We start from the raw sequence: 22157 nt of genomic DNA, 5'->3' as shown, positions 1-22157 counted from the left end.
CATCCCTTTTGAGTATTCTGCTCAATTGCACGAATTTTAGGATTGTGTAAATAATTTATTTAAAATTTTAATATCTAAGTTATTATGTTCATACTATGGTTTAAATTAATTGTCTGTTAAATTTTGGACATTGAATTATTATTGTGTGACATGTATAATGTTTTATGTTGGGAGTTTTTTTTTTTTGTTGGTATAACATTATTGGTGATTGAGATTTGAATAATTTGCGTTTAATATATAAAGTTACTGATAAAAGATAAATACCGAGTATTCAGGGTGAGCCCTGGTTTTTAATAATTTTTAAGTAAATTGTGTTGCGAAACCCTAAGATGACACGGGGATTATTTGAACCGTTATCGGTATTTGGTTTTGGAATAAGGGTGGATGTGCGGGTGGCACGCAGGGAAGTTATGTACCCCTAGCAGACCGTTCCCTTGGGGCAGACCACGGATGTCACGGCTTGGGTATATAACTCCGGGCGTGGGCATCTTTGGTAGTTCTTGAATATTTGACCAAGGGGGGGTTTCCAAATTAACCGTGGCCATGATTTAGTGGTTGGTAAGTTAAACTTCTTTGGCGAGATTTCAAAGGTCACCTAAGTTATTAAAATTATTTGAATTATTTTATTGGTTGTAATTTATGTTTACAATTATATTATTATCTCGTGTTATGATCTCATTATTTTCTCTAAAAAAGAATGGTAGGTTGGTTATGTTTTCTTACTATGTTGCAAAACTTATGGCATATATTTTGTTGCCCGGGCATTTCATGCCAGATTATGTCGAGGAAGGGACTGAGGCTGAAATTGGAGTTACTGCTAATATCGAATCTTTGCTAATATCGAATCTTTGCTAACTTAGAGTCAAGATTTTATTAAAATAAAACTCTGTTATTTCTTGTATTAGTGTTTAACTATGTTGTGACGTTGTGTGTGAACTTGTAGTTTTATTTTGTTGTTGGATTTTGACTATGTAAGAATTTAAAATTTTCTAATTAGTAGTTAAAATTTTATCTAGCAAGTTATTGTTATTTAAATCTTATGACGTTTCAAAAAAAATTTGGGACGTCTCAAGTGCTGAGGACTTGGGTGGATTGTTGACGATGTAATTGGGCTGAACTGACTGGCCGACTTGCTTATCCTACTTCTCAGGTCTTTAGTCTAATGGATTGGGTCGGCCCAAGGCTATGATCCAACCCATTTCATATTTAGCCCCTTCAGAATTAATTCCTTTTTAACAAATTTTTTTATTTTATTTTATTCAGAACAATCTACTAATTACTAAATACACAAATTTTTTTAACAATTTTATCATTAAAAAAATTAAAAAACAATTGTCAAATGCTCACAGTTTTATATTACTATATTTTCTTTTTCTTTTCCATTTTAAATTTTTTGTACTCACAATCAGAAGGACTGGACCTATCAAATTAAAAAAAATAAAAAATTGGGCATGAAACGTATGGGCTTCAATAGTTGATCTTGAATTTTGAAATTAATATTTTTTTTATAAATTAGAAATATAATTTTTGAAATTTATTTAAAATATAAAATTTATTTTTATAATTTTAAAAATTATAAATATTTTATTATCAATTTTTTATTTAACTGAATTAACAAAAAAATCACCAATTTTCTATACAGTAATAAAATAACTTAAATTGTTAATTAAAATTTATTTATTTAATTATTAAAATTTATTAATTAATACAATTGAATTTTGAAGTGAGAAAATGTAATTTTTAAAAGTATATGGAACAATTTTATTTTATTTTGCTTTCAATTTGACATTCTGAGACATTTTTCAATGAAGTATGTACACATAAACTCCAGAGAGTCCAGCCATGGCTTCCACCCATTTCCTCTGCAGTCACCACCACCTCTACCCTTGTTCCAATGCTAGAAAAAGCCCTCTTTCTTCTTCTTCATACAGGCCACATGGGTCTTCTTCTTCTTCTTCCCATAAAAAATATCAATCTCAAAGAATTCAATTTATCAGAGCCATGGCTTCTTCTGATTCCAAAGCTGGTAAAAAACAAATAGAGGTACTTCTCTCTCCTCTTCTGTTATTATTGTTTAATTTGAAATATTTAAAAGTTTTTTTTTCGCTTGTTATTGAGAGTACACAAAATTTTAGGGTTTTTTTTTTTTTTTGGTTTGTTTTGGTTGGTGGGCTGTTTATATAGATAGTGTATGATCCTGATGAGAGGATAAACAAATTAGCTAATGAGGTGGATAAGAATGCTGGACTTTCAAGGCTCACTCTATTTTCACCTTCCAAGGTAAGGTAATCAAAATCTATTAAATGCTTCAGAGTGTTATTAAGCTTTAATTTGTTTGGGGTTTCGCTAACAAGTGCTCACAACTTTCATTAATTTCAAAACACTTTTCATTGATTTTAATTTTGTTTTATTAAAACTTTTCCACAATTGCCAAAGCACACTTTACCCAAATTCCAATATTAAACAATGCCTAAAGGCACTTGTTAGCATTTGTCAATTAGTTGGGCTATTTTTTGGGGATTTGTTTCGACCATGATATCCATTGAATGAGGTGCAGATAAATGTTTTCTTGAGAATAACCAGCAAGAGGGAAGATGGGTTTCATGAGTTGGCATCTCTCTTTCATGTAAGTTTTTCTGCCAATTCCAATGATACTTTTCAGCTTCAAACTCTTTAACCTTGGCTTTGATTATTATCAAATTTATATTTAAGTAAATATGAAGAGGAAGAAGAACCATCTATTTGTTGCACATGCTGAATAGGGTAATAAGACCAGGGTTTTCCTTCATTATTGGATTGGATTTATTGGGTGTTTTTGCTTTGCATTAATTTCTTCTAGTCTCTTCTTAACTATACTGTTAACCCCTTCCTTTGCATCTCCAGATAATAAGCCTGGGCGATAAAATTAAGTTCTCTCTGGCCCCTTCAAAATCAAAGGATCGGTTGTCAACCAATGTGCCTGGAGTTCCGCTAGATGATAAAAATTTGGTAAAAAAAATAAAAAAAACTTGGTTGCATTCTATGTATTGTCTTATTTATGTTCTTTCTTTTACGAGCTCCATGCTTTGCAACCACTTATGCTTTGCAGATCATCAAAGCCCTTAATCTTTACAGAAGAAAGACCAGAACTGACAACTTCTTCTGGGTGAGAAACCTAACAACATTATGGATGAACTAATTTATTTGTTTAAAAGAACAATAATTATATCTTGGATGTGATTTGGTGTTTGTTTTCCATTTAAATCTGTGGACAGATTCATCTTGACAAAAGGGTTCCCACTGGTGCTGGTCTTGGCGGTGGAAGCAGCAATGCTGCAACTGCTCTATGGGCAGCAAATCAGTTCAGTGGTTGTCTTGCTACAGAAAAGGAACTCCAAGAATGGTCAAGTGAGATTGGCTCAGATGTTCCGTTCTTTTTCTCTCATGGAGCAGCCTATTGTACCGGTAGAGGTGAGGTATGTCTTCAAGTAAACTGATGCAGCTCAAGATTGTCAGGTCTTGGCTTTTCAGTTTCCATGTTCATTTTTCACTATCCAATTAAAGTCCGAACCAGTATATCCACCTAAATGTCTTTAAGATCTTTCTTAAGTACTACTTTTTTTGCTGTCCTTCAAAACCCAGTATTTTGGAGTTGAATTGCTTTGATTTGATTTATAGCATTGCTGGTGACAATATTTTGAAGTTACAACCAAGATGATGTATTCAGGTTGAGTAAAGCTAGTGTGAGCGGGTTATAATGGGTGAGTATTGAGAAATATTGGGAGACTGTCTGCACCATATCTACCTCAGTGATGAGAACTAAAGAGAGATTTTCTGTGGGAAGGGCAGTGGGAAGAGAGATTTGGTGAACCAAAAAAGTCTTTGATCACTTATGTTAGCAAGGTGTTTGGATAGTAGGAGGCTTGATATCTTATCCAGGCCCCTCTTATGTCCCGTGCTTCCACATGCGTAGATACATATGTTTGAGTTTCTATACATGTAACTTTTAGTTGCAAGAACATTCATATAATTAACCCTTTAAGGTTGACTTCACTGTTTATCGTAGCTATTTTCCTCTGATATTCTTGGAAGTGTATTTGTCATATAGTGATTTTCATTACAAGAAGCTGTTTCATGCTTATCGAAGCAAAAAGGAAACACACAAATAAGAAAACAAAAACGACGTCCAAACTTATCAGTGAAGGAGTGGCAACTCCATGAATTTCTTGAACAATGTTATACCTTTAGAAAGCTCTCACTTGAATTATGCTTTGATTTATCCAGGTCGTTCAAGATATTCCCCCGCCGATTTCTTTTGACATTCCAATGGTTCTTATAAAGCCTCCGCAGGCATGTTCAACGGCTGAAGTTTACAAGGTAGTATTGGTCTAAAGTTGGTAAACAAGTTAAACAGGTAATAATAATGCCTTGGCCTTCTCTCTAAGTACAATTTTTGATTTGTCAGCGCCTTCGGTTAGATCAAACTAGTAAGATTGACCCTTCAACCTTGCTGGAGAAGATCTCTAGAAATGGAATATCTCAAGATGTTTGTGTCAATGATTTGGGTATGAATTCACAACCGATTATCAATATGCCTTCTACATGTTTGTTCTTTTTCGATATTTGATTACATTGGGGAGGTTAAAGGGCAGGTTAATCGAGTAGCCCTCCCAGCATTTATGGCTGTGTTTGATACATCTATAAATGGGCTCGGTTCTGGTTAGGATGGTAACCTGACCAAAATTAAATGCAGTATCAGTTCTATTATCCTCTAATATTTTCTGGATCGTCAACAGCAGTATTCATCCCCCCCTTTGACTGTGTCCGTAGTCCAAGTTTGTAATAATTTGGTTGAGTTTTCAAAACTTGTTTTTGTTGAAAACTTAGAAATTCATTTGACAAAAATAAACACCAAGATAAATAAATAAATAAATAAAAAAAATTTCCACCCCAAAAAAGAGAACCATATGAAAATAATGCCCTTTTACTTTTTCATTTTTTCACCAAATTAGATTTCAAATTTTTTTTAGAATCCAGAATCTGAAAACTCAACCAAACAGAGTATTTGGAACCTTTTTTTTATGAACTTATCCTTCAGTTGGGCTGATTGAGTTCAATTACTGTTAGAGTAGGTTTGGCACTTTGACAATACCATCTCACTCCAAGGTCCAGTCATTTGACATGATTTCATGTGGTCTTGCAGAACCTCCTGCATTTGAAGTGCTTCCATCTCTAAAAAGATTAAAGCAACGCTTTGTTGCTGCAAGCCGTGGTCAATACGATGCTGTTTTCATGTCTGGAAGGTACGAAGGCATTTTTGAAAAGCCTGTTAGAAATGCTAATTTCCAGTCTTTATTTAGAACATGACGAAGAATATTTGTACTGTTCACACTTGTAAGAACAAGATAGAAAACACTGTAAGTTGTCCTTAATGCTCATTTGTATTTTGTGGTGGTGTTGAATATTGTTTTTCCTATTTTTTCCTTCATTTTCCTATGTATATATATATATATATATATACATGTATATGTTTGCATGACTCTGTATTCTCAATGTGTTTGATGCAGTGGAAGCACTATAGTTGGGATTGGTTCTCCGGACCCCCCACAATTTGTTTATGACGATGATGAATACAAAGACGTATTTTTGTCAGGTAAGCCACACGGGACTGTGCCCATGTTATTTTTCCAATTTGCATCTGGCAGCCAATTAGTTTTGGATTTCCTCAACCGAAGACAATCTCAATAACCATGAATGAGTTTTTATTTTAATCTTTTTAATGAAATGACATTAATATTTTGCACATTGGATGAGATCACTTATGGAGGCTAGCATTTGCAACAATTTAAATCATGCACTAGGATATGTACCTCACAAGTTAACCATCATTTGGAGGACTTTGAAGCCTTACTTACCTCAGATCCTCATAGGTAAGTAGTGAGTGCATGCCCAAATTGTACAATTTGGTTTACCATAAAAGTCGAAAGTGAGTGACTTCAGCGGAACTATACTCATAAAGTTGGGTTGACTTGACGGTTCCGACGAATATGAGTGTTGTTAAGAGCTCCTCACAACACTGATTGAGTAAGGTTGTCCAAATACTGATTTGCAAACTCAGGAGAAAATGAGGGTTGTTAAGAGCTTTTCATAGTCCAAATACTGATTAGCTGCAGGAGTTTGGTTGGGTCGGGTCGACTTGACAGTTCTGATGAAGATGATTGTTGTTAAGAGCTCTTCATAACACTCAATTTTTCCCCGAGTTTGCAAACTCATAACAGTTCTGGTGAAGAGTCAAAGACGATCCAAACAAACAACACTCATTTCCCCTCGAGTTTGCAAATTTGATTGAATAAGGTCTCAACTCCCCACTCTGATCCCTTTATTTCTCAGGAGGCGGGGTCCCTGCGGTGGGTAATCCCCTGCCGTGCCTAAAATGGCACCGTTTAATCTTCCTTTTTTTTTTCTTCTTTTTTTTTTTTTTTGTTTCATGTTCTGACTTTATTTTTTGGCATGATAAATTACACTTGGCCCCAAACCTTAAACCCTAAAATAAAAATAAATAAATTTTAAGAATTAAACCCCAAACCTTAAACTCTAAAATAAAAAAAATAAATTCTATCCCTAAATCCTAAAATAAAAAAATATATATTTAAGAATTAAACCCTAAATCCTAAACTCTAAAATAAAAAAATAAATTTTAAGAATAAAAAAACCGAAACCTAAACCTTAAAATTAAAAAAATAAATTTTATACCTAAACCCTAAAATAAGATAAAAAAAATTAAGAATTAAACCCTAAATCCTAAAATAAAAAAAATAAAATTTATCCCTAAATCCTAAAATAAAATAAAAATAAATTTTAAAAACTAAACCCTATACTCTGAAACCTAAAATAAAAAAAATAAAATTTAAGAATTAGAGTAAAAAAGTGACCAACCAAACAAAAAAAAAAAAGAAGCAAATATACACAAAACGCTGCTGTTTCATTCCACAATAGGAAAAAAAAAGAAAAAAAAGAAGATTAAATGGTGCCGTTTTAGGCACAGCAAGCACGGCAGGGGATTACCCACCGCAGGGATCCCGCGTCCTATTTCTCAGCAGCTAAGAGCTCTTCATAGCCTTCCCAATCCCTTTCCGTCTGTGGCTCATCCTCATAGTCAAGTTTCAAAACCATAGTTAGGCCTTTGCCTTGAGGGATGAATCTCTGTTGTCATACTTCTCGGTCGTCACCATGATGAGATCCTCAAAAGTACATGTTACACATGTTCACTTAGGCCCGTTTGGGGACTTACCTTTTTAGCCAATTAATCAAAAAGTTACTAAATTAGTTAAAAAGTCAACAACTCATACCAAAAAGTTAAAGATTCTCTTTTCTCTTTACTTTTTGCACATCTTTTCATAATTAGTTAAAAAGTCATCCCAAACATACAAATTTTTTTTACCTACATTTTTAGCCAAATAGCCAAAAAATTATTAAATTAGCCTGTTCCCAAACGAGGCATTAACTTCATTTCATATGAATACGTTTTGTTTTATTGGCAGAAGCCAGTTTCATCACTCGTGCAGCTAATCAGTGGTATGCAGAACCCGTTTCAACAAGTGCTGGGACATTCGCAGATCAGTCGTTGCCAGTTGAGTAGTTCATCTTCTCGATGTTGATTGTCTCCCGTCGCATGTTATGATCCCTAACTAGTTCCATATCATGTTATGATCCCTAACTAGTTCCATATCGCTTGTTTCTGTATCCTTTTATTAATGTTGTCAATTTTTAAGAGTATTTGATTTTATAAATGTTGCCAATTTTGAAGTGTATTTGATTTTTTTTCACATTGGGGTGCTATATATAAAAGGGTGGGGGCATTATTACACAATTGATATATAAATATAAAAATTCATATGTATTTATTTGAATCAGTTATTTATGTAAGGCTAACATATTTTGTAATATATGTCGTGCATAATTTGGTTGTGAAAGTAAACTTGCCCATTATTTTGTAGTATACGAAAAACCATGAGAGAGAGACAGAGACAGAAACCAAATGGATTCTTAGATGCTTTTTTCCCCACTAAAGATTGACATAAACAGTCAACAACACAGCAGCGTCACAAGAATCAACACCAACATCAAATTCAAACCACAATTTCTCGTCTTTCTTTCATTTTTCCCCCCCTTCATTTTATTCTTTTCAATTCCACTGGCGCTCTCGCCCTAAAGGGAAGGAGAAGAAACAAACTGTCTGGGTAAACTGAAGATATCTTTCTCCTCAAAAGGAGAAGACCACTCCTGAGAACCGGCACTAGACATTTCAGCAGAACCAGCTCCACTGTCTTGCAATCCTGCAAGTGAGATGCCACCACCGTTGGCCAAACCAGGTCTCATGTTAGCCCTAGCACTCACTCCACTATATGAGTCGTATATATGATTGTTTTGCATTACAGAAGTCGTGCCATGCCATGTTCCATTTGACCTCGAGCTAGACAAACTTCGATCCAAAGTCCAGTCTATGTTGGTGTAATCTAACTGCAGCATTGACCCACCGGTGTTCCAGTCTACAGGAGATGATGACCCAGATGAGGCGTTCGAGCCCAACCCGGAAAAGAGTCCGAGAGAGGCAGCGGCTGAGATTGTCGGAGAAGTACCCGTTCTGTTCCACAACCCATTTCCGCGGGTTGCTCCTGGGGAATCCACCGAGCCACCATTGGGTACGAATTGCTGGTGTTGGTAATGAAGTTGGTTGTACAATTGACTCGAACCCAAGCCATTAGGAGCAACGTTTCTTGTGCTAGGAATATGAAGTGACAATCCATTAGGTTTTACTACTTCTACATTGTTTGGATACCAACCAGAGGCTGCTGCGGGAGGAGATGAGCTTATGCTACTGGTTGGGGCAGGCTTTGAATTTGCAGATTGGGGCCACTGCATCATTACGACTGGTTCTTTCACCGATCCCAGTTGAAGATTCTTCAATTCACTACCAAGCATTGCATATCGGGTTTCTATCTTGGCTGGTGGAGGTGTTACCTGCAAACGTGAAGCCAAAGAATACGAAACCGAAGGATTTGATGCCACGCTTGGACCCCTTTTGTCTGCTGCAGGCATAGCGATCTGTTGTGGTTTTGCCCAATCCGATTTAGACACTACTTTCCTCGGAGCCTGCACAATTTTGACCCCTGATTCCACAGGTACTCTGATTGCAACTGCTGCTTTTGTGTAATTGAAATCTTTTTCATCCCTTCTTTGTTGTATGGTAGAAGATGGATTGGGTTTTGTTTGAACTGTCAATGGATTCTGATTAGCCGATACTGAAAGCTTGCCATTGCTGAGAGTTGGCAGATCATCGGTTTCTTCTGGCTTCGGTGAGGAAGAGGGAGGGTCTTGCTTCTGCGCTCTCAAGGTTTCTGCTGCCTTCTCAAGATCACCTTCGCAGGCAACGATAGCTCTTTCAACCTCCTGCCTCAAGCACTTAAACCTAATCTCCATGTCTGCAATGTGAGCTAGTTCCTCTGAAATGTCAATTTTCAGACTACCCCCGTCAAGGTTATGTTCCTTGTGCTCATCTGATTCTTCAACCCCTTCGAATAGCCATGAAACTGAATCCTCTATTTTGCCTTCATTCAAAATAAGAGCCATCGTTGCCCGTTCTGAAGAAAATCCCATTGAAACGAGCTGTTGGGCAAGTGCTTCCAACTTTCTTGACATGAGAAAGCCGGTACACCGCTCGTGCAATTCCTGAGCTCGCCTCTCTTTTTGACGCTGATGCTTCTTCTCATTCTTTTGACGGGTTTTTTCACGTTTATCATTTTCAGCTCCTGGTATGGCCTCCTGACGGGGAGGATGATTAGGCGTTTTCTCTTTATGGTCTTCTGACTCACCAGACCAGCTACCATTGTTTGAAACCGTATCATACTCTGTCCCGGTTCCAATTGAGTTCCCACAATGGTCATCTGACTCATCTATATTCCTGAAACGGCTGTTGTTTATGTGAACAGGAGAAGCAGACAATGGTGCCACCTCAAGTGTGTGAAATTTTCCTAAAAGCGGATTGTAACCACTGACTGGAATACCACTACCTGCATTAGCATGTCCTGAAGACTTGGAAGCTGCCTTCTGTGGTTCCTTGCCAGCCTTTTTGTCCTTGGACTTTGATTTGGATGCTGGAGACATGTCCTTGAAATCAAATTGTAATCTGCAATGTTTAAGATTATATTTTAGTTCTCAGTTATTGACAAAATAGGACCATAGGAGCAACCCATGCACAAATAACTTCAAGATAACGATCAACTACTCAGTTCTCACAAAAACACTGATATCATATATATACCCTAAGCCTTTGTGATGTTAATGAGGCATACAACCAAGAAAACAGAATTGTGTATGCGAGAGTGAGAATGAAAACAGAGGGGGAAGGGAAGAAGATGAGAGGAGGACAGAAAGATTGGTGCCATCTACATTAACAATTGTCAAAAAATGAGAGCATACAAGGCTGATAAGAGGTAAAAAGATTGCTTCTTTTAAAGTCAATGTATTATATGAACTATACAAAATTGATATAATGCAGCAAAGATACCCTGCAACAACCGTATAAGAAGTTTTCTTCAAAACAAGAAGTTCCTACAGACTCCATCAAATAAAGAATCATATCGTGAATCGAAATCTTATTTTTGCAAATCTTGAATCAAGTCAAATTGAAAATTGTAAGATTTAGTATAAACTACAAAAAATTATATTAAGCAATTCCTATATATAAAAAGAAATAAAATAAATCGAATTTGACACATATAACATATACCAGTTCTTATATAAGGACATGATTTTAGAAATCTAATTCCAACCTCATCCAATCAGGAAGACATTTGTCTTCGTCACAAGAGATGTGAGTCCAAATCCTACAATAGGTATATGGGTCTAGCCCTAAAACATGGCACCTCTTGAACGTGCCATACCATCCACTACATCACTTCTCCACAAGCCTTGCATACTAGTGTCATCTCCAACCAATGGACATGTGAGCCAATCAAAGTCAAGCACCTCAATTGTGCTTGGCCTCATCAAGTTCGCCTGCACCTCGGCCTAGCTCACTTAGTTGCTCTCACCCAGACTTCGCGCCTCGATGATTATATCACACCTAATCTAAAATGCACTCACATGCCCACCTACCCTGTGTCCACATATGATATGTCCCACAAGGCCCCATCAAAGTTAACCCTATTCCTCTCCGTTTTGCCTAGCCAAAAATATCACACTGAACCTGGCTCCCTTTGGCTTGCCATCTTATATGAAAGGGACCTTCACCCAGTCCATGCCACAACTACCTTGCTCTGTGATGCACCGGGTCTCCATTGCCACCCTCTCTCTTTCTCTCTCCCCCAAGGTTATCCTTGGCTCTCCTCTCTCCCACCAATGGTGGTTACCAACCATACCAGAGCCTGACATCATTCAAAAGGGTTCTTAGCCAGCTCAACCCCACTTGCCACACCTAACAACAATAAGATTCTTTAAAAACCATAGGATCTTCTCTTTCTACATTCAAAAAATGAACCTAAAAACCTTAAAGTTTAAACATTAAACACTTTAAAAGGTATCATGTATACCCATTGTTCACAAAAAATAGTTCTGGAATCATTGAGTCCAATTGAGCCAACTCATATCATCTTGAACTATGTTTATTTCACAAAATTAGCAATAGATAATTCATGGGTACCAGTTATAAAAGATGTATTTAAAAGGGGTTAAGATCATTTTAACGAGTCTAACTGGATCCTATTAGATCCTCTAATTACAACAAAGAATAACAAATCATGCATAAATAGTAGTTATTTTCACACTAAACTTTCTTATAACTTTTATTCTAGCATTTTCACACTAAACACTCTTAAAATTCGTCGTTGATTCTATATCAAAATAAATTCACATTGATCTATGCATAATTGTTAATTGAATTGTGAATCATAAGAGTCTGACAACTATAATACAAACAGAGAAGCTATAGAACAAAGGAGTGATAAAAATTGGCACTTGAATCATTGACCAAACATTTTCTTTCCTCAAGCTAATCAGTATCAACATGGCAAACAAGTTGGACAAATAATTTAGAACTCAAAAAATGTAATATCTTTTATTCCACAAAGCAATTGAAACCTGACTATGAAGCAACAAATCAAATTTCTACAACAAAGGTTTCAGGGGGTTTTACCTACTCAGCCAAAGCAAGCTTTCATTCTGAATTCTTTAATTTAGAATGAATCAAATCTCCCCAAGTAGGATTCAAACTTACGATCAATATTATTTACCTGAAAAGTGCTACAAAAGCACAATGGAAACTTCCAATACCATATTTCTAGAGACAATATAAAATAACAACAGAGCCTACAACCAATTTATAACACAAAACTAAAATAACAACCCGTATCTCTCTCACACAAACAGACATCTAGTTTTATCCTAGTTAGTTACATCAGTTGTTGATTTTGCTGCACCACTAAATTCGCCCATTTTGAAACAGGATAATACAGATCTGCCCAACTAGATTACATACCTACAGTGTACGAAATGCCACCTTGTACTCAGTTGTTAACTACAAATTTTTTAAAACAACCTAAGGTCCGTCAAATGAAAGTAAAACATTACTAACTTAACTAACAATTAACTAACATTCTACAATCTTGACCCAAAAAAATAAAAGAAACTACCACATTATATCAGGTAAAATTCTCAGTCTAATTTGTTGCATGAACTGGTCAACCGCTCAACCCACTACAATAAAGAAATCCGAATCAATTTTCCTGCATGTGGGGAATTTTCCACAAAAAAATATATAATCTGTAGTACATGGATTCTTCGTAAACTAAAATGTACAAAAAAGGAATACCTCCCTTATTATCAGAGAGAAAATTGGTATTGTGCTTCTTATTACTGGTAGACAAATTATTCATCCAAACGCATCTTCCCTTTTTCTTTTTTCTTTTTTTTTTGTGTGTGTGTGTGTGTGTTTATGAAACCCAAAAAATAAAAATAAAAATAAAAACGACCCATAAATCCTACATCAAAGAAAACCAATTTGGGTGGAAAATTCATATATCAGAACAACAGGCAGCCCCAGTCATTCTGAAGCAACATTCTCTATGTAAAAATGGTAATAAACGAAAACCTATCAAGTTCCTGACTAAAACTCTTATCCTCCATGTATTTGGAATCAAACAAAACCACATATAAAACAATTGAAGCAACAAATAAATAAATAAAAACAAAAATTCAGAATAAGAATCGCCAAATTCAGAAAACGAATTCGAATCCCTAAACATCACATCAAAAAATCTTTCCAAAATTAAAACACGATATCGAAATGAATCATCAGAATAGAGAGAGAGAGAGAGAGAGAGAGAGAGAGAGAGAGAGAGAGAGAGAGGCTTTACCGGTTGCGGAGAAGGGCGAGAGAGAGGGGAGGGATCGATTGGAGCGATCGCGATTGTGTTGCAGAGGAGAAGATGCAGATTGGGGTTGGGTTCCAGAGAGAGAGAGAGAGAGATATGTATTGTGTATTGTTGCGAGGCAAAAAACTGGATCGACGGAATTAGGGTTTTTCTCTCCAGGATCGATTTCGATTTTTGATACAACAAAGTGGGTCAAAATAACGGAAGTTTCGACGCCGTCGGCTTTCTCTCTCCTGAATTTTGGTCGTTTCTCCCTCTACAAATATTTTTCTCTTTTTTTTTGTGATTTTTTTAATATTATATGTAATTTTTTTATTTTTTAAATACACTTAAAATTTAATATTTATAATAAATATATTTTAAAATTTTATTAAATACAAAAATATTTATATAAATTCAGTATATTTTCATATTTTTATGTACTTGTTGATTTTTTTATATTTTTTAATAAATATTTTACTTTTAAAGTGTCTTTAGATACATTTAATATATAAAATATTTAAGAGAAAATTTGTGATAAATCCAAACTAGAGAGTCTCTAAGTTATTAAGTCCAATGAATATTTTTTATTACTGAGAGATCTACTCTTTGTAAAATAGTTTAGTGAGAAGTCTTTTTGTTAGTTTTGAAGAATAATTTGTTTTAATTTAATCCCTTAACTTACCTATTGAATTTTTTTTATCTGTTAACTTTTCATTAACTATTTGTTCAAATTTATATCTATCTGTTGAAATTTTTTTCTATCTGTTCAATTTTTTTTGTTTATCTATTGAAATTCTTGCCTTATTTTTTTGTCTATCTATGTCATAACTTTATTGTTTATCTGTTGCAATCATCAACATCATCAACAACAATAATAAAGAAAAAAAATATATGATATGTTGAAACCTTATCAACATCAACAGCAACAACAATATCAAATAAAGAAAAAATGTCTGATCTGTTAAAACCAAGCCAAAACAGATCTTACACTCCAAAAATTATCCATTATCTGTTTGAGAACAATCTGTTTATGTCAAAAAAAATTAATTGTAGCAATCATTATCAACAATAACAAAACAAAGAAAAAATATAAATTTTTTACCTGTTTCAATCATCAATCCAAATTTTGCTAAAAAAAATGTTAAATGAAAACAAATGATCTCCATGATCGTAAACCTAAATCTCATAAAACGAAATCACACAATTGGCTCTTTCTTTCATTTTCAAACAGTTAATCAGTCATATACTAGATCTAAAAATAAAATAAAATAGATAACCATACACACACGATTTGAACAGATAAACCACACATACTCCAATAGATTTGTTGGAATTCCAAAAAAATCTAAGATCTAATGAGTGATATATATAGAGAGAAAGAGATTTAATTAAAGAGAGAGAGAGATAAAAAGATGATGGAGTTAAGGAGGGGATTGAGGCTACTATACTTCAATTCAGTGCAGTACTTCAGTGTTGTCTCGGTCTTGTCGAGCGTTTCCATAGCAGCAGAGGCCTGAATTGCGCAACGATGGGAGGTAAGGTGACGGGGGAGGGAGGAAGAGGTGTTATCTGAGGCGGAAAGAGAGAGAAAGTGGTTAAGCCATGAGGCTAAGTGGTGGAGTGATCATCTGAACTTCATTTTCTCCGCCAAAAATCTGATAAGCGAGAGAGAGAGAGAGAGATCGTGTCTGACAGGCGACGGCGACATCGGTGACATCGTTGGTGGCTATGGTAGCTCGGCATCAAAGATGAAGAAAATGAACACGAGAGAAGAGCGCTGCAGGAGACACTATTTGGTTAGGGTTTGGTTTGATTTGGGAACAATATATTTACCTGCACAATTTGGTCATTTTGCAGAATCATGTCCTTATAGACATACTATTTATGCGCATGGACTGTTGAGTGCCCAATATTTAGAAGAAAATACTAACAATTTAAAATATAAAAAATAAAAAACTTAAGTTTTAAAAAATCAATAAAAACAAACATCGTGAATATGAATTGGGTACTTTCCAATATTTGTTATTACCGTATGGGTAATTGTACTGTTAGTTGGGTTAAGCTAAGCCCAATTATTACCATATCAGTAATTGTACCTTTAGTTGAGTTAGTAGTGCCTTGTTAAGTTGTTAATATGTTTCTTAATAGAACATGTTAAGAAAGTAATAAATAATTTTAAGTTCTTCCATCTATGTAAATAGAAAATATAAAAGTAAAAGGAAAATTAATTATCATTGTTTTTAAGAACTTTTTTTTTTATATGGACGTAAGTACCCTTATTTTTATAAGACATAAATTCTTTAATTTTTTATAATTTGTATTTTGGATTTATTTTTAAAAATTATAAATTAGTTTGACAATATATATATATATAAATATATTTTAATTTTTAAATATTATTTTATGTTCTAAAATGTGAAAATAATTAGTATTTGATTATTTTTTTACAAAAATCACCAATCTAAATTTTAATTTTTTTTATAAAAATAATATAAACATCAAATTTGAAGGAAAGTGAAAAGGCATACAAAAATAAAGGAGGAGAAGGATGCAAAGCTTAGTTAAAAAAAAAAAAAAGGAAAAGAAAAAAGAGTAGGGTGCAAAGCAAAAGGGTATCTTGGCCTTATTATAAATATAAAAAAAAGTTAAGACAACTTTTAAAGTTGTGTTATTTTCTAAATGCTTTCATTTAATGTCTTTTTAACATATACACTTCGGTGATGCTACATGTACCAATTAGTGTATTAATTAATGCTAAAAGCAAGCATGATTGAATAGTTGTGCTTATCTGGTTGTACTGTCATGACCCGAACCCGATCCCATGAATTAAGGTTATAACCAGCCAGTAATCAAGAGATTACCTACGATCTCAATTCAAATAAAACATATTTGGTCAGAGTTAAGGGGCCAAAACGGAAGCAAACTTAAATCTTTTGTCCATAGAACTGTGCTTACATGGCATATCACAACATTTCACATATATTCATTAATAACCCACATTCAAGAAGGTTAAAATATAAGCTTTACACAACAGGATCATTCAAGTCATAGCCAGCCAAACCAAAAGCTTATACACAAAGGTGATCCAAAGTTTTCGCCAACATAACAAAAATATAACAAAATAACAAAAGGGCGAAAACAAGTCTCGTGCGTGAGACGTATGGGCTGACTCCTCGAAACTTTGACCGTTTCTCACATACTTCACTGGGGCTGGGTTTGGACATCTCTTGGCTCACTTATAGACACATGAATGAGAGTGAGCGAAAGCCTAGTGAATAATATCAAATAAAGAAGATACATGAACGAAATTTGAAATAGATGTATCGGACGGCCTTGGGCCCAATTCATGTTTCTATCTAGTGTATCAAATGACTATAAATCTAGACGTATCAAACGGCCTAGGGTCCAATTCATTCGCATCAAATGGCCTTTGGCCCATTCATTGGTATCAAACAGCCTTTGGCCCAATCATTCATATCCAACGACCTTTGGTCCAATCATTCATGTCAAACGGCCTTTGGCCCAATCACACATATCCAACGGCCTTTGGCCCAATCATTCATGTCCGACAGCCTTTGGTCTAATCATTCACATCCAACGGCCTTTGGCCCAATTGTATGGTATAACAAATATTGTCCACCTTTCAGATTAACAAGCTTATGAAACTCAAATAGGAGTAAATAATTGGACAAATAACATACTTCATAATATCTTTATTAAGATATTACTCACAGTGTTCTGTTGGTGGATTCGTCCTTGTGCTCGACCCTACATAAATCATAACACATAATGGGTCACAAGCAATTCAATCCGTTCTTAATTTATTTATTCCTCTTAGGCCACTTTCTTATCTTCTTAATCCATTCACAATGCTCAATGCATGCCTAAGAGTGCTTAGAAATGAAAAATAACGGAAAATGAAACACCAAACGTCTATTCAAAATTTCAGAAATAGGGCTCCTCGCTTGAGCGGACTCCATTTGTCTGCAAAAGTACTGGTTGCCTCAATTTTGCGCTCGAGCGTGACTTCGGACGCTTGAGCTGAGGGTCGAAACATGTGACTAACGCTCAAGCGTGAATCTCCCCGCTCGAGCGGACATCAATGTCTGCAAAAGTTCTGGGAGCTAACATTTTACGCTCGAACGGCGCTTTCCCCGCTCGAGCGGACATGTCAAATTCTGGAATTTTCAGAATTGTTCTTGGAGTTCAAACTTGGTGTTCAAAGGCCTTAAACTCATGATTTTGGTTTGAAAACATGGAAACACATTATATAATATGAGACCAAATTGTTCAAATTCATTGTCCTTTTTCCAAGATCATTTTGAGTTCTCTTCATGGGTTTCAAAACACATATATTGAACTTCATACAAACCCTATATCTTCATCAATCATGCATGCATGTACATTCTTGACTCCAACTCTATTCCAAATGGTACAAATAACACTCATAATCATGAAACTCATGAAAATCATGCATGCATGTGAGATTTGGTGCTTAATTCTTCTTGTTCAACATGATTATTGTTTGAATGTATGAAATCATGGGAATTATGCACATGCATGTACATACAATCTCCAAATTCATCAGTTTCAACTCAAATCATGTTCTTGATTATCATCTAGCTTGAATTCACAAAATTGCAACCCCAAACTTATGAACCCATGTTCAATTACTCACCTAGGAGCTCCAATCACCCAAATTATGGTTAATTCTTGAGTTGATCTTCAAGATCTTCAAGCTTCTTGTTCAATCTCTAACTTGATCTCCCTCTTTCTCTCTCTATAATCGGTACACTCTCTCTCTCTAGAGGGTAATCTCAGTAAATATGAGCTCAAAACAATAACATGAGGCTATACAGGCCCTTATATAGGATGGCCTAATCAAATTTGATTTAGGCTAAGTAATAGAGCTTAATTTAATCGTTCTGAATCTAATTATTTCGTTCCGAATCAATTTTCAATTAAATTTCACCACAGGCTCTAAAAATTACGCCAATCACAATGGCGTAGTCAATTTCAGTTTCTGTGGTCGATAAGGCCTTCAATTTTCAGTTTATAACAGTAAGTTGAACAGATTTTCCTACGGTGAACAGATATAAAGCCAAAACCACATATAATCATATAAATAGCACCCAAAATTATATTAAACATATAATCACAATCATAATTAAGATTAATTAGCATAATATGGAACAGGGTTGCCACATGTACCAACTTTATAGGTATATGTGCAAACTTGTTCATGTCTCATAAAACATGTCTCACTTGACAAATCTAATGGTGGGAGTTTAATATATTTGTAAAATTTAATTTCTTTTACTTGTCCTATCAACTTTTTTAAATACAAGTATTTTGCTGAAATTTTAATAGAATTAAATTAAGTATTGTATCTCAATTACTTGGAATCAGTTATATAAATCATTTTTCATTCTTTCGTCTCTAAAATTAAATTCTCAATAACATAAAATAAATCTATATCCAATTTGTTAAGTCTGACTTGCATATTTGTATTTAGATTCATGAATTCATACCCATAAGAGATTCATTGAGTTATCAGGCTACCTAATTCATTTCTCATCTTCATGTATTTTTCAATTTTTTTCATATGTAATTTAATGTATAACTTGGTTGCTTTAGGATCTTTTGTGAGTAAAAAATGTGCTCGATTAATTGCATCTTGTTATGATCTGTGCAGGCTCTAGCAGCTACTCAAGCACAAGGTGAGATAGGTAACAGGTGGTTCCAAGGTACGACAGATACTGTGAGGCAGTTGTGTTATTGAAGATAGACAGAAATAAAAGATCCTTTCATTTAGTGTAAAGCCTAAAGGAGCTGATTTGAAGGCAATGGCAATTACTAAAATTTTGTAATACTCTGACAAAGTTCTATAGTATCTATGGACTCTTGGACTTATTTTCTCACAAAGTTCTATACTTTTCTAGGCAGTAGATACAACAGTTATAGGACTATCAAGAGAAGAGGCTAAAAAGAAGCCATGTATTGCTTCCATGGGAGTCTATGTCTTCAAGAAGGAGATACTTCTCAATCTTACAATAGTTGGTTATGCTATCTAAAGAAATAAACTACAAGACATATCATATAGCAGAAAAAAAAAAAAAAAATTCACGATGTGTCAAACTTGAAGAAATAATAAACATTCTGCATTCTTGTCAAGTCAGATGGCATTTCCCGACTGTAAATGACTTCGGATCAGAGATAATTCATGCCTCTGCCAAAGAGTTCTTCATAAAGGTCGGTATCAAATATTTTCTGAATGCTCTCTTTATTTAAACATGTCACAAATTTTTAACCCCTCAAAATTTAGTTCCTCTACAATTGTGACATTTAAATTTAATTTTCCAACAGATACAAAGACTCATACATATATATACGCATATTGGGCAACAATCTAAACCATGTGTAGAAGATACGCATATTAGGCATCAATCTAAACCATATATATACGCATATTTTCCAACAGGCTATTTAATTTTTTTTCTCATCTTTATCAGTCTCACACTCTTTTTTTTTTTTTTTCCTTTTAAATTCCACAAGTGTTTGCTACCAAGGAATGTAGGTCATGTCTAGCTTGTTTGATAACTTCATTCAAACATGCTATCTGCAAATAAAAACAAAAATGCTTTGAAGTAAAACAGTTAGGTTTTAACATTTACTTTTGTATTTTTGTTTCAGCCCCCAAGATTTAGTTTCTATGATGCGAACAAGCCAATGTATACATCAAGAAGAAACTTACCACCATCAAAGACTGATAGTAGCAAGGTCAATGAATCTCATATGATTTTAGATTATGTGGAAGCTTCCTAGATATGGGGCAAGATTTAAAATAAACTTCTTGCTTCTTTTTATTTATTTATTATTTGTTGGCTATTACACTTGGACTTGGAAAGGGATCATTATTTAGTGTTATGCTTTTAAGTATGGCCATATTTCTCGATCAATTTATTTGTCTAAAAATAACATTGCTTCAATCGTATCCCATGGCAGTTTCTTAAATAATTGCTTTATAGAGCACAACTTTGTTGGCATCCGATCCTGGATAAACTCCAATCTCCACTTAAAGGTTTGTTTATGATTCATGTGTAACTATATTCTTCACTAAATAATTGCATGATTACATACTATTACAAAATGTATTAAGATCATGATAGCTTATTTTAATGTACATATCAACATTCAAAATGAGTTATATTATATATAACCTAGCAACAGTTGGCCATGTAAATGCAAGACACAGTGATGCTTATTGTTGACGACTATAAAACTGATGTTGAAGTTGCAACACTAGTAGCAGACGAAAGAGTTCTTATTGGAATAGAAGAAAATACAAAAATCAAGTATAGAACAGTTTCTATTGGGTCGATTTGGGGTTGGATGTGAAAGTATATACGAATGGAAGAAGACATAGAGAGAGAGACAGAGAGACACATAGAGAGAGAGAGAGAGCGAGATTGACAGAGAGAGAGAGAGAGACCGAGAGCGACAGAGAGAGAGAGAGACACCAAGATCGATAGAGATAAAGAGAGACCGAGATCAACAGAGAGAGGCCGAGATTGACAGAGAGGGAGAGAGACCGAGAGCGAGAGAGAGAGAAACCTGTGCTTTACGGTGGTGGTGGCGATGTGCGACGGTGGCGAGCAACAGTGGCCAGCAACGGTGGGGGTGGTAAGCGTTAGTGGTGAGCGGGGGTGAGGTTTGGTGGCGACTGTTCTGTGTGTGTAAAACAGAGAGGAAAGTGTTTGTGTGAAATAGAGAAAATGGGCGTGGGCGGTAATAAAAACTTTCAACCTTTAGCGACAAAACTATTATTTGTCGGCAAATATTAATCAACAATGACTAATCTTTTGTAGCCAAAAGTATAATTTGGCTACTAATATTTTTTGTCGTCTGCAAAAATGAACATACAACAACTAAATTTTTTTAGTGACCAAAAGTTTATATTTGCCGACAAAATTATTTGGTCAGGGAAGAGTAATCGAAAAATAAGCTTGTTATTTGGCGACTAAACTTCCTTTTGTTGGCAAATAATTGTACACGACGATTAAAGCAAGAATTAATAGCCTAAAATCTAGACTTACGCCAACTAAAATTTTTTTAGTCGCCTATTTACATCATATTTAGCGACTAAATTCTTTTTTAGTCACCAATAAATAATATATATTGACTAAAATAATATAGTAGCTAAACCTTGAACCAACGCCGACTAATTAATTTTTAGTCGCCAAAAATGTAACTTTTGGCAACTAAATTCCTTTTGGTCACCAAAAGTGTAATTTGTTGTAGTGACTTACACATTTTTTTGTTGTTAAAAATTTTGAGAAACTAATTTACGCGTCATTTTGGAGGAAATATTATTTCCCCCTCCCAAACTATCACGCGTTTTTCACGTTGACCTCCATACTTTGATTTATTTCAATTTAGTACCTGAACTATCCACAAATTGATCAATTAGACCCCTGCCGTCACCTTCCGTCCACAATTGGACGTAATGTGATGAGCTGTCCCCCTGAACTATCTTTTGGAGAGAATATAAGAGGGTTTCCTTACAAAATAAGTTGGTGTGATACACCGTTTAACTAGGGCTTCGTTGGGATCAAAATCGGTTTTAGGGTTTTGAAATTCCTTATTCGAAATCGAAATCAAAATTCATCATTGAACGAAGGGTACGAACTAACATTGAATTATGGATTGGGTTCAAAGAGAGAAGGATGGCAAGCGAAGGAATCGACCAATTGTTTATGGTATTTA

General features: G+C 34.8%; 2 protein-coding genes across 3 annotated transcripts; one reads left to right on the top strand and one right to left on the bottom strand.

Annotated features, from left to right (window-relative positions):
- The first annotated feature begins 1386 nt into the window (after positions 1–1386).
- LOC114306680 (4-diphosphocytidyl-2-C-methyl-D-erythritol kinase, chloroplastic/chromoplastic) lies at positions 1387–19316 on the top strand. Its single transcript, XM_028251966.2, has 12 exons — positions 1387–2043; positions 2185–2280; positions 2558–2626; positions 2884–2988; positions 3089–3145; positions 3255–3455; positions 4264–4356; positions 4445–4544; positions 5183–5282; positions 5547–5632; positions 7521–7609; positions 19087–19316. Exons 1-12 carry the CDS (start codon positions 1843–1845, stop codon positions 19171–19173), a joined length of 1284 nt encoding a protein of 427 aa, XP_028107767.2. The 5' UTR covers positions 1387–1842; the 3' UTR covers positions 19174–19316.
- Positions 7856–13685, bottom strand: LOC114306679 (uncharacterized). Of its 2 annotated transcripts, none has more exons than XM_028251965.2 (2): positions 13392–13685; positions 7856–10165 (listed from the first exon to the last, which is right to left on the bottom strand). In XM_028251965.2, the coding sequence occupies exon 2, from the start codon at positions 10141–10143 to the stop codon at positions 8188–8190; it is 1956 nt and encodes a 651-aa protein (XP_028107766.2). In that variant the 5' UTR covers positions 10144–10165; positions 13392–13685; the 3' UTR covers positions 7856–8187. The 2 variants fall into 2 exon arrangements, with proteins under 2 accessions (XP_028107766.2, XP_082756008.1); XM_082899882.1 differs by having other exon boundaries at positions 7856–11455; positions 13392–13545.
- Positions 19317–22157: the final 2841 nt, after the last annotated feature.

Source organism: Camellia sinensis, chromosome 12 (genome assembly GCF_055761805.1).
Source record: "Camellia sinensis isolate YWXY chromosome 12, ASM5576180v1, whole genome shotgun sequence".
NCBI lineage: Eukaryota > Viridiplantae > Streptophyta > Magnoliopsida > Ericales > Theaceae > Camellia > Camellia sinensis.
The sequence above is the reverse complement of the archived record's forward strand: the minus strand, read 5'-3'. Positions and strand labels throughout refer to the sequence as shown.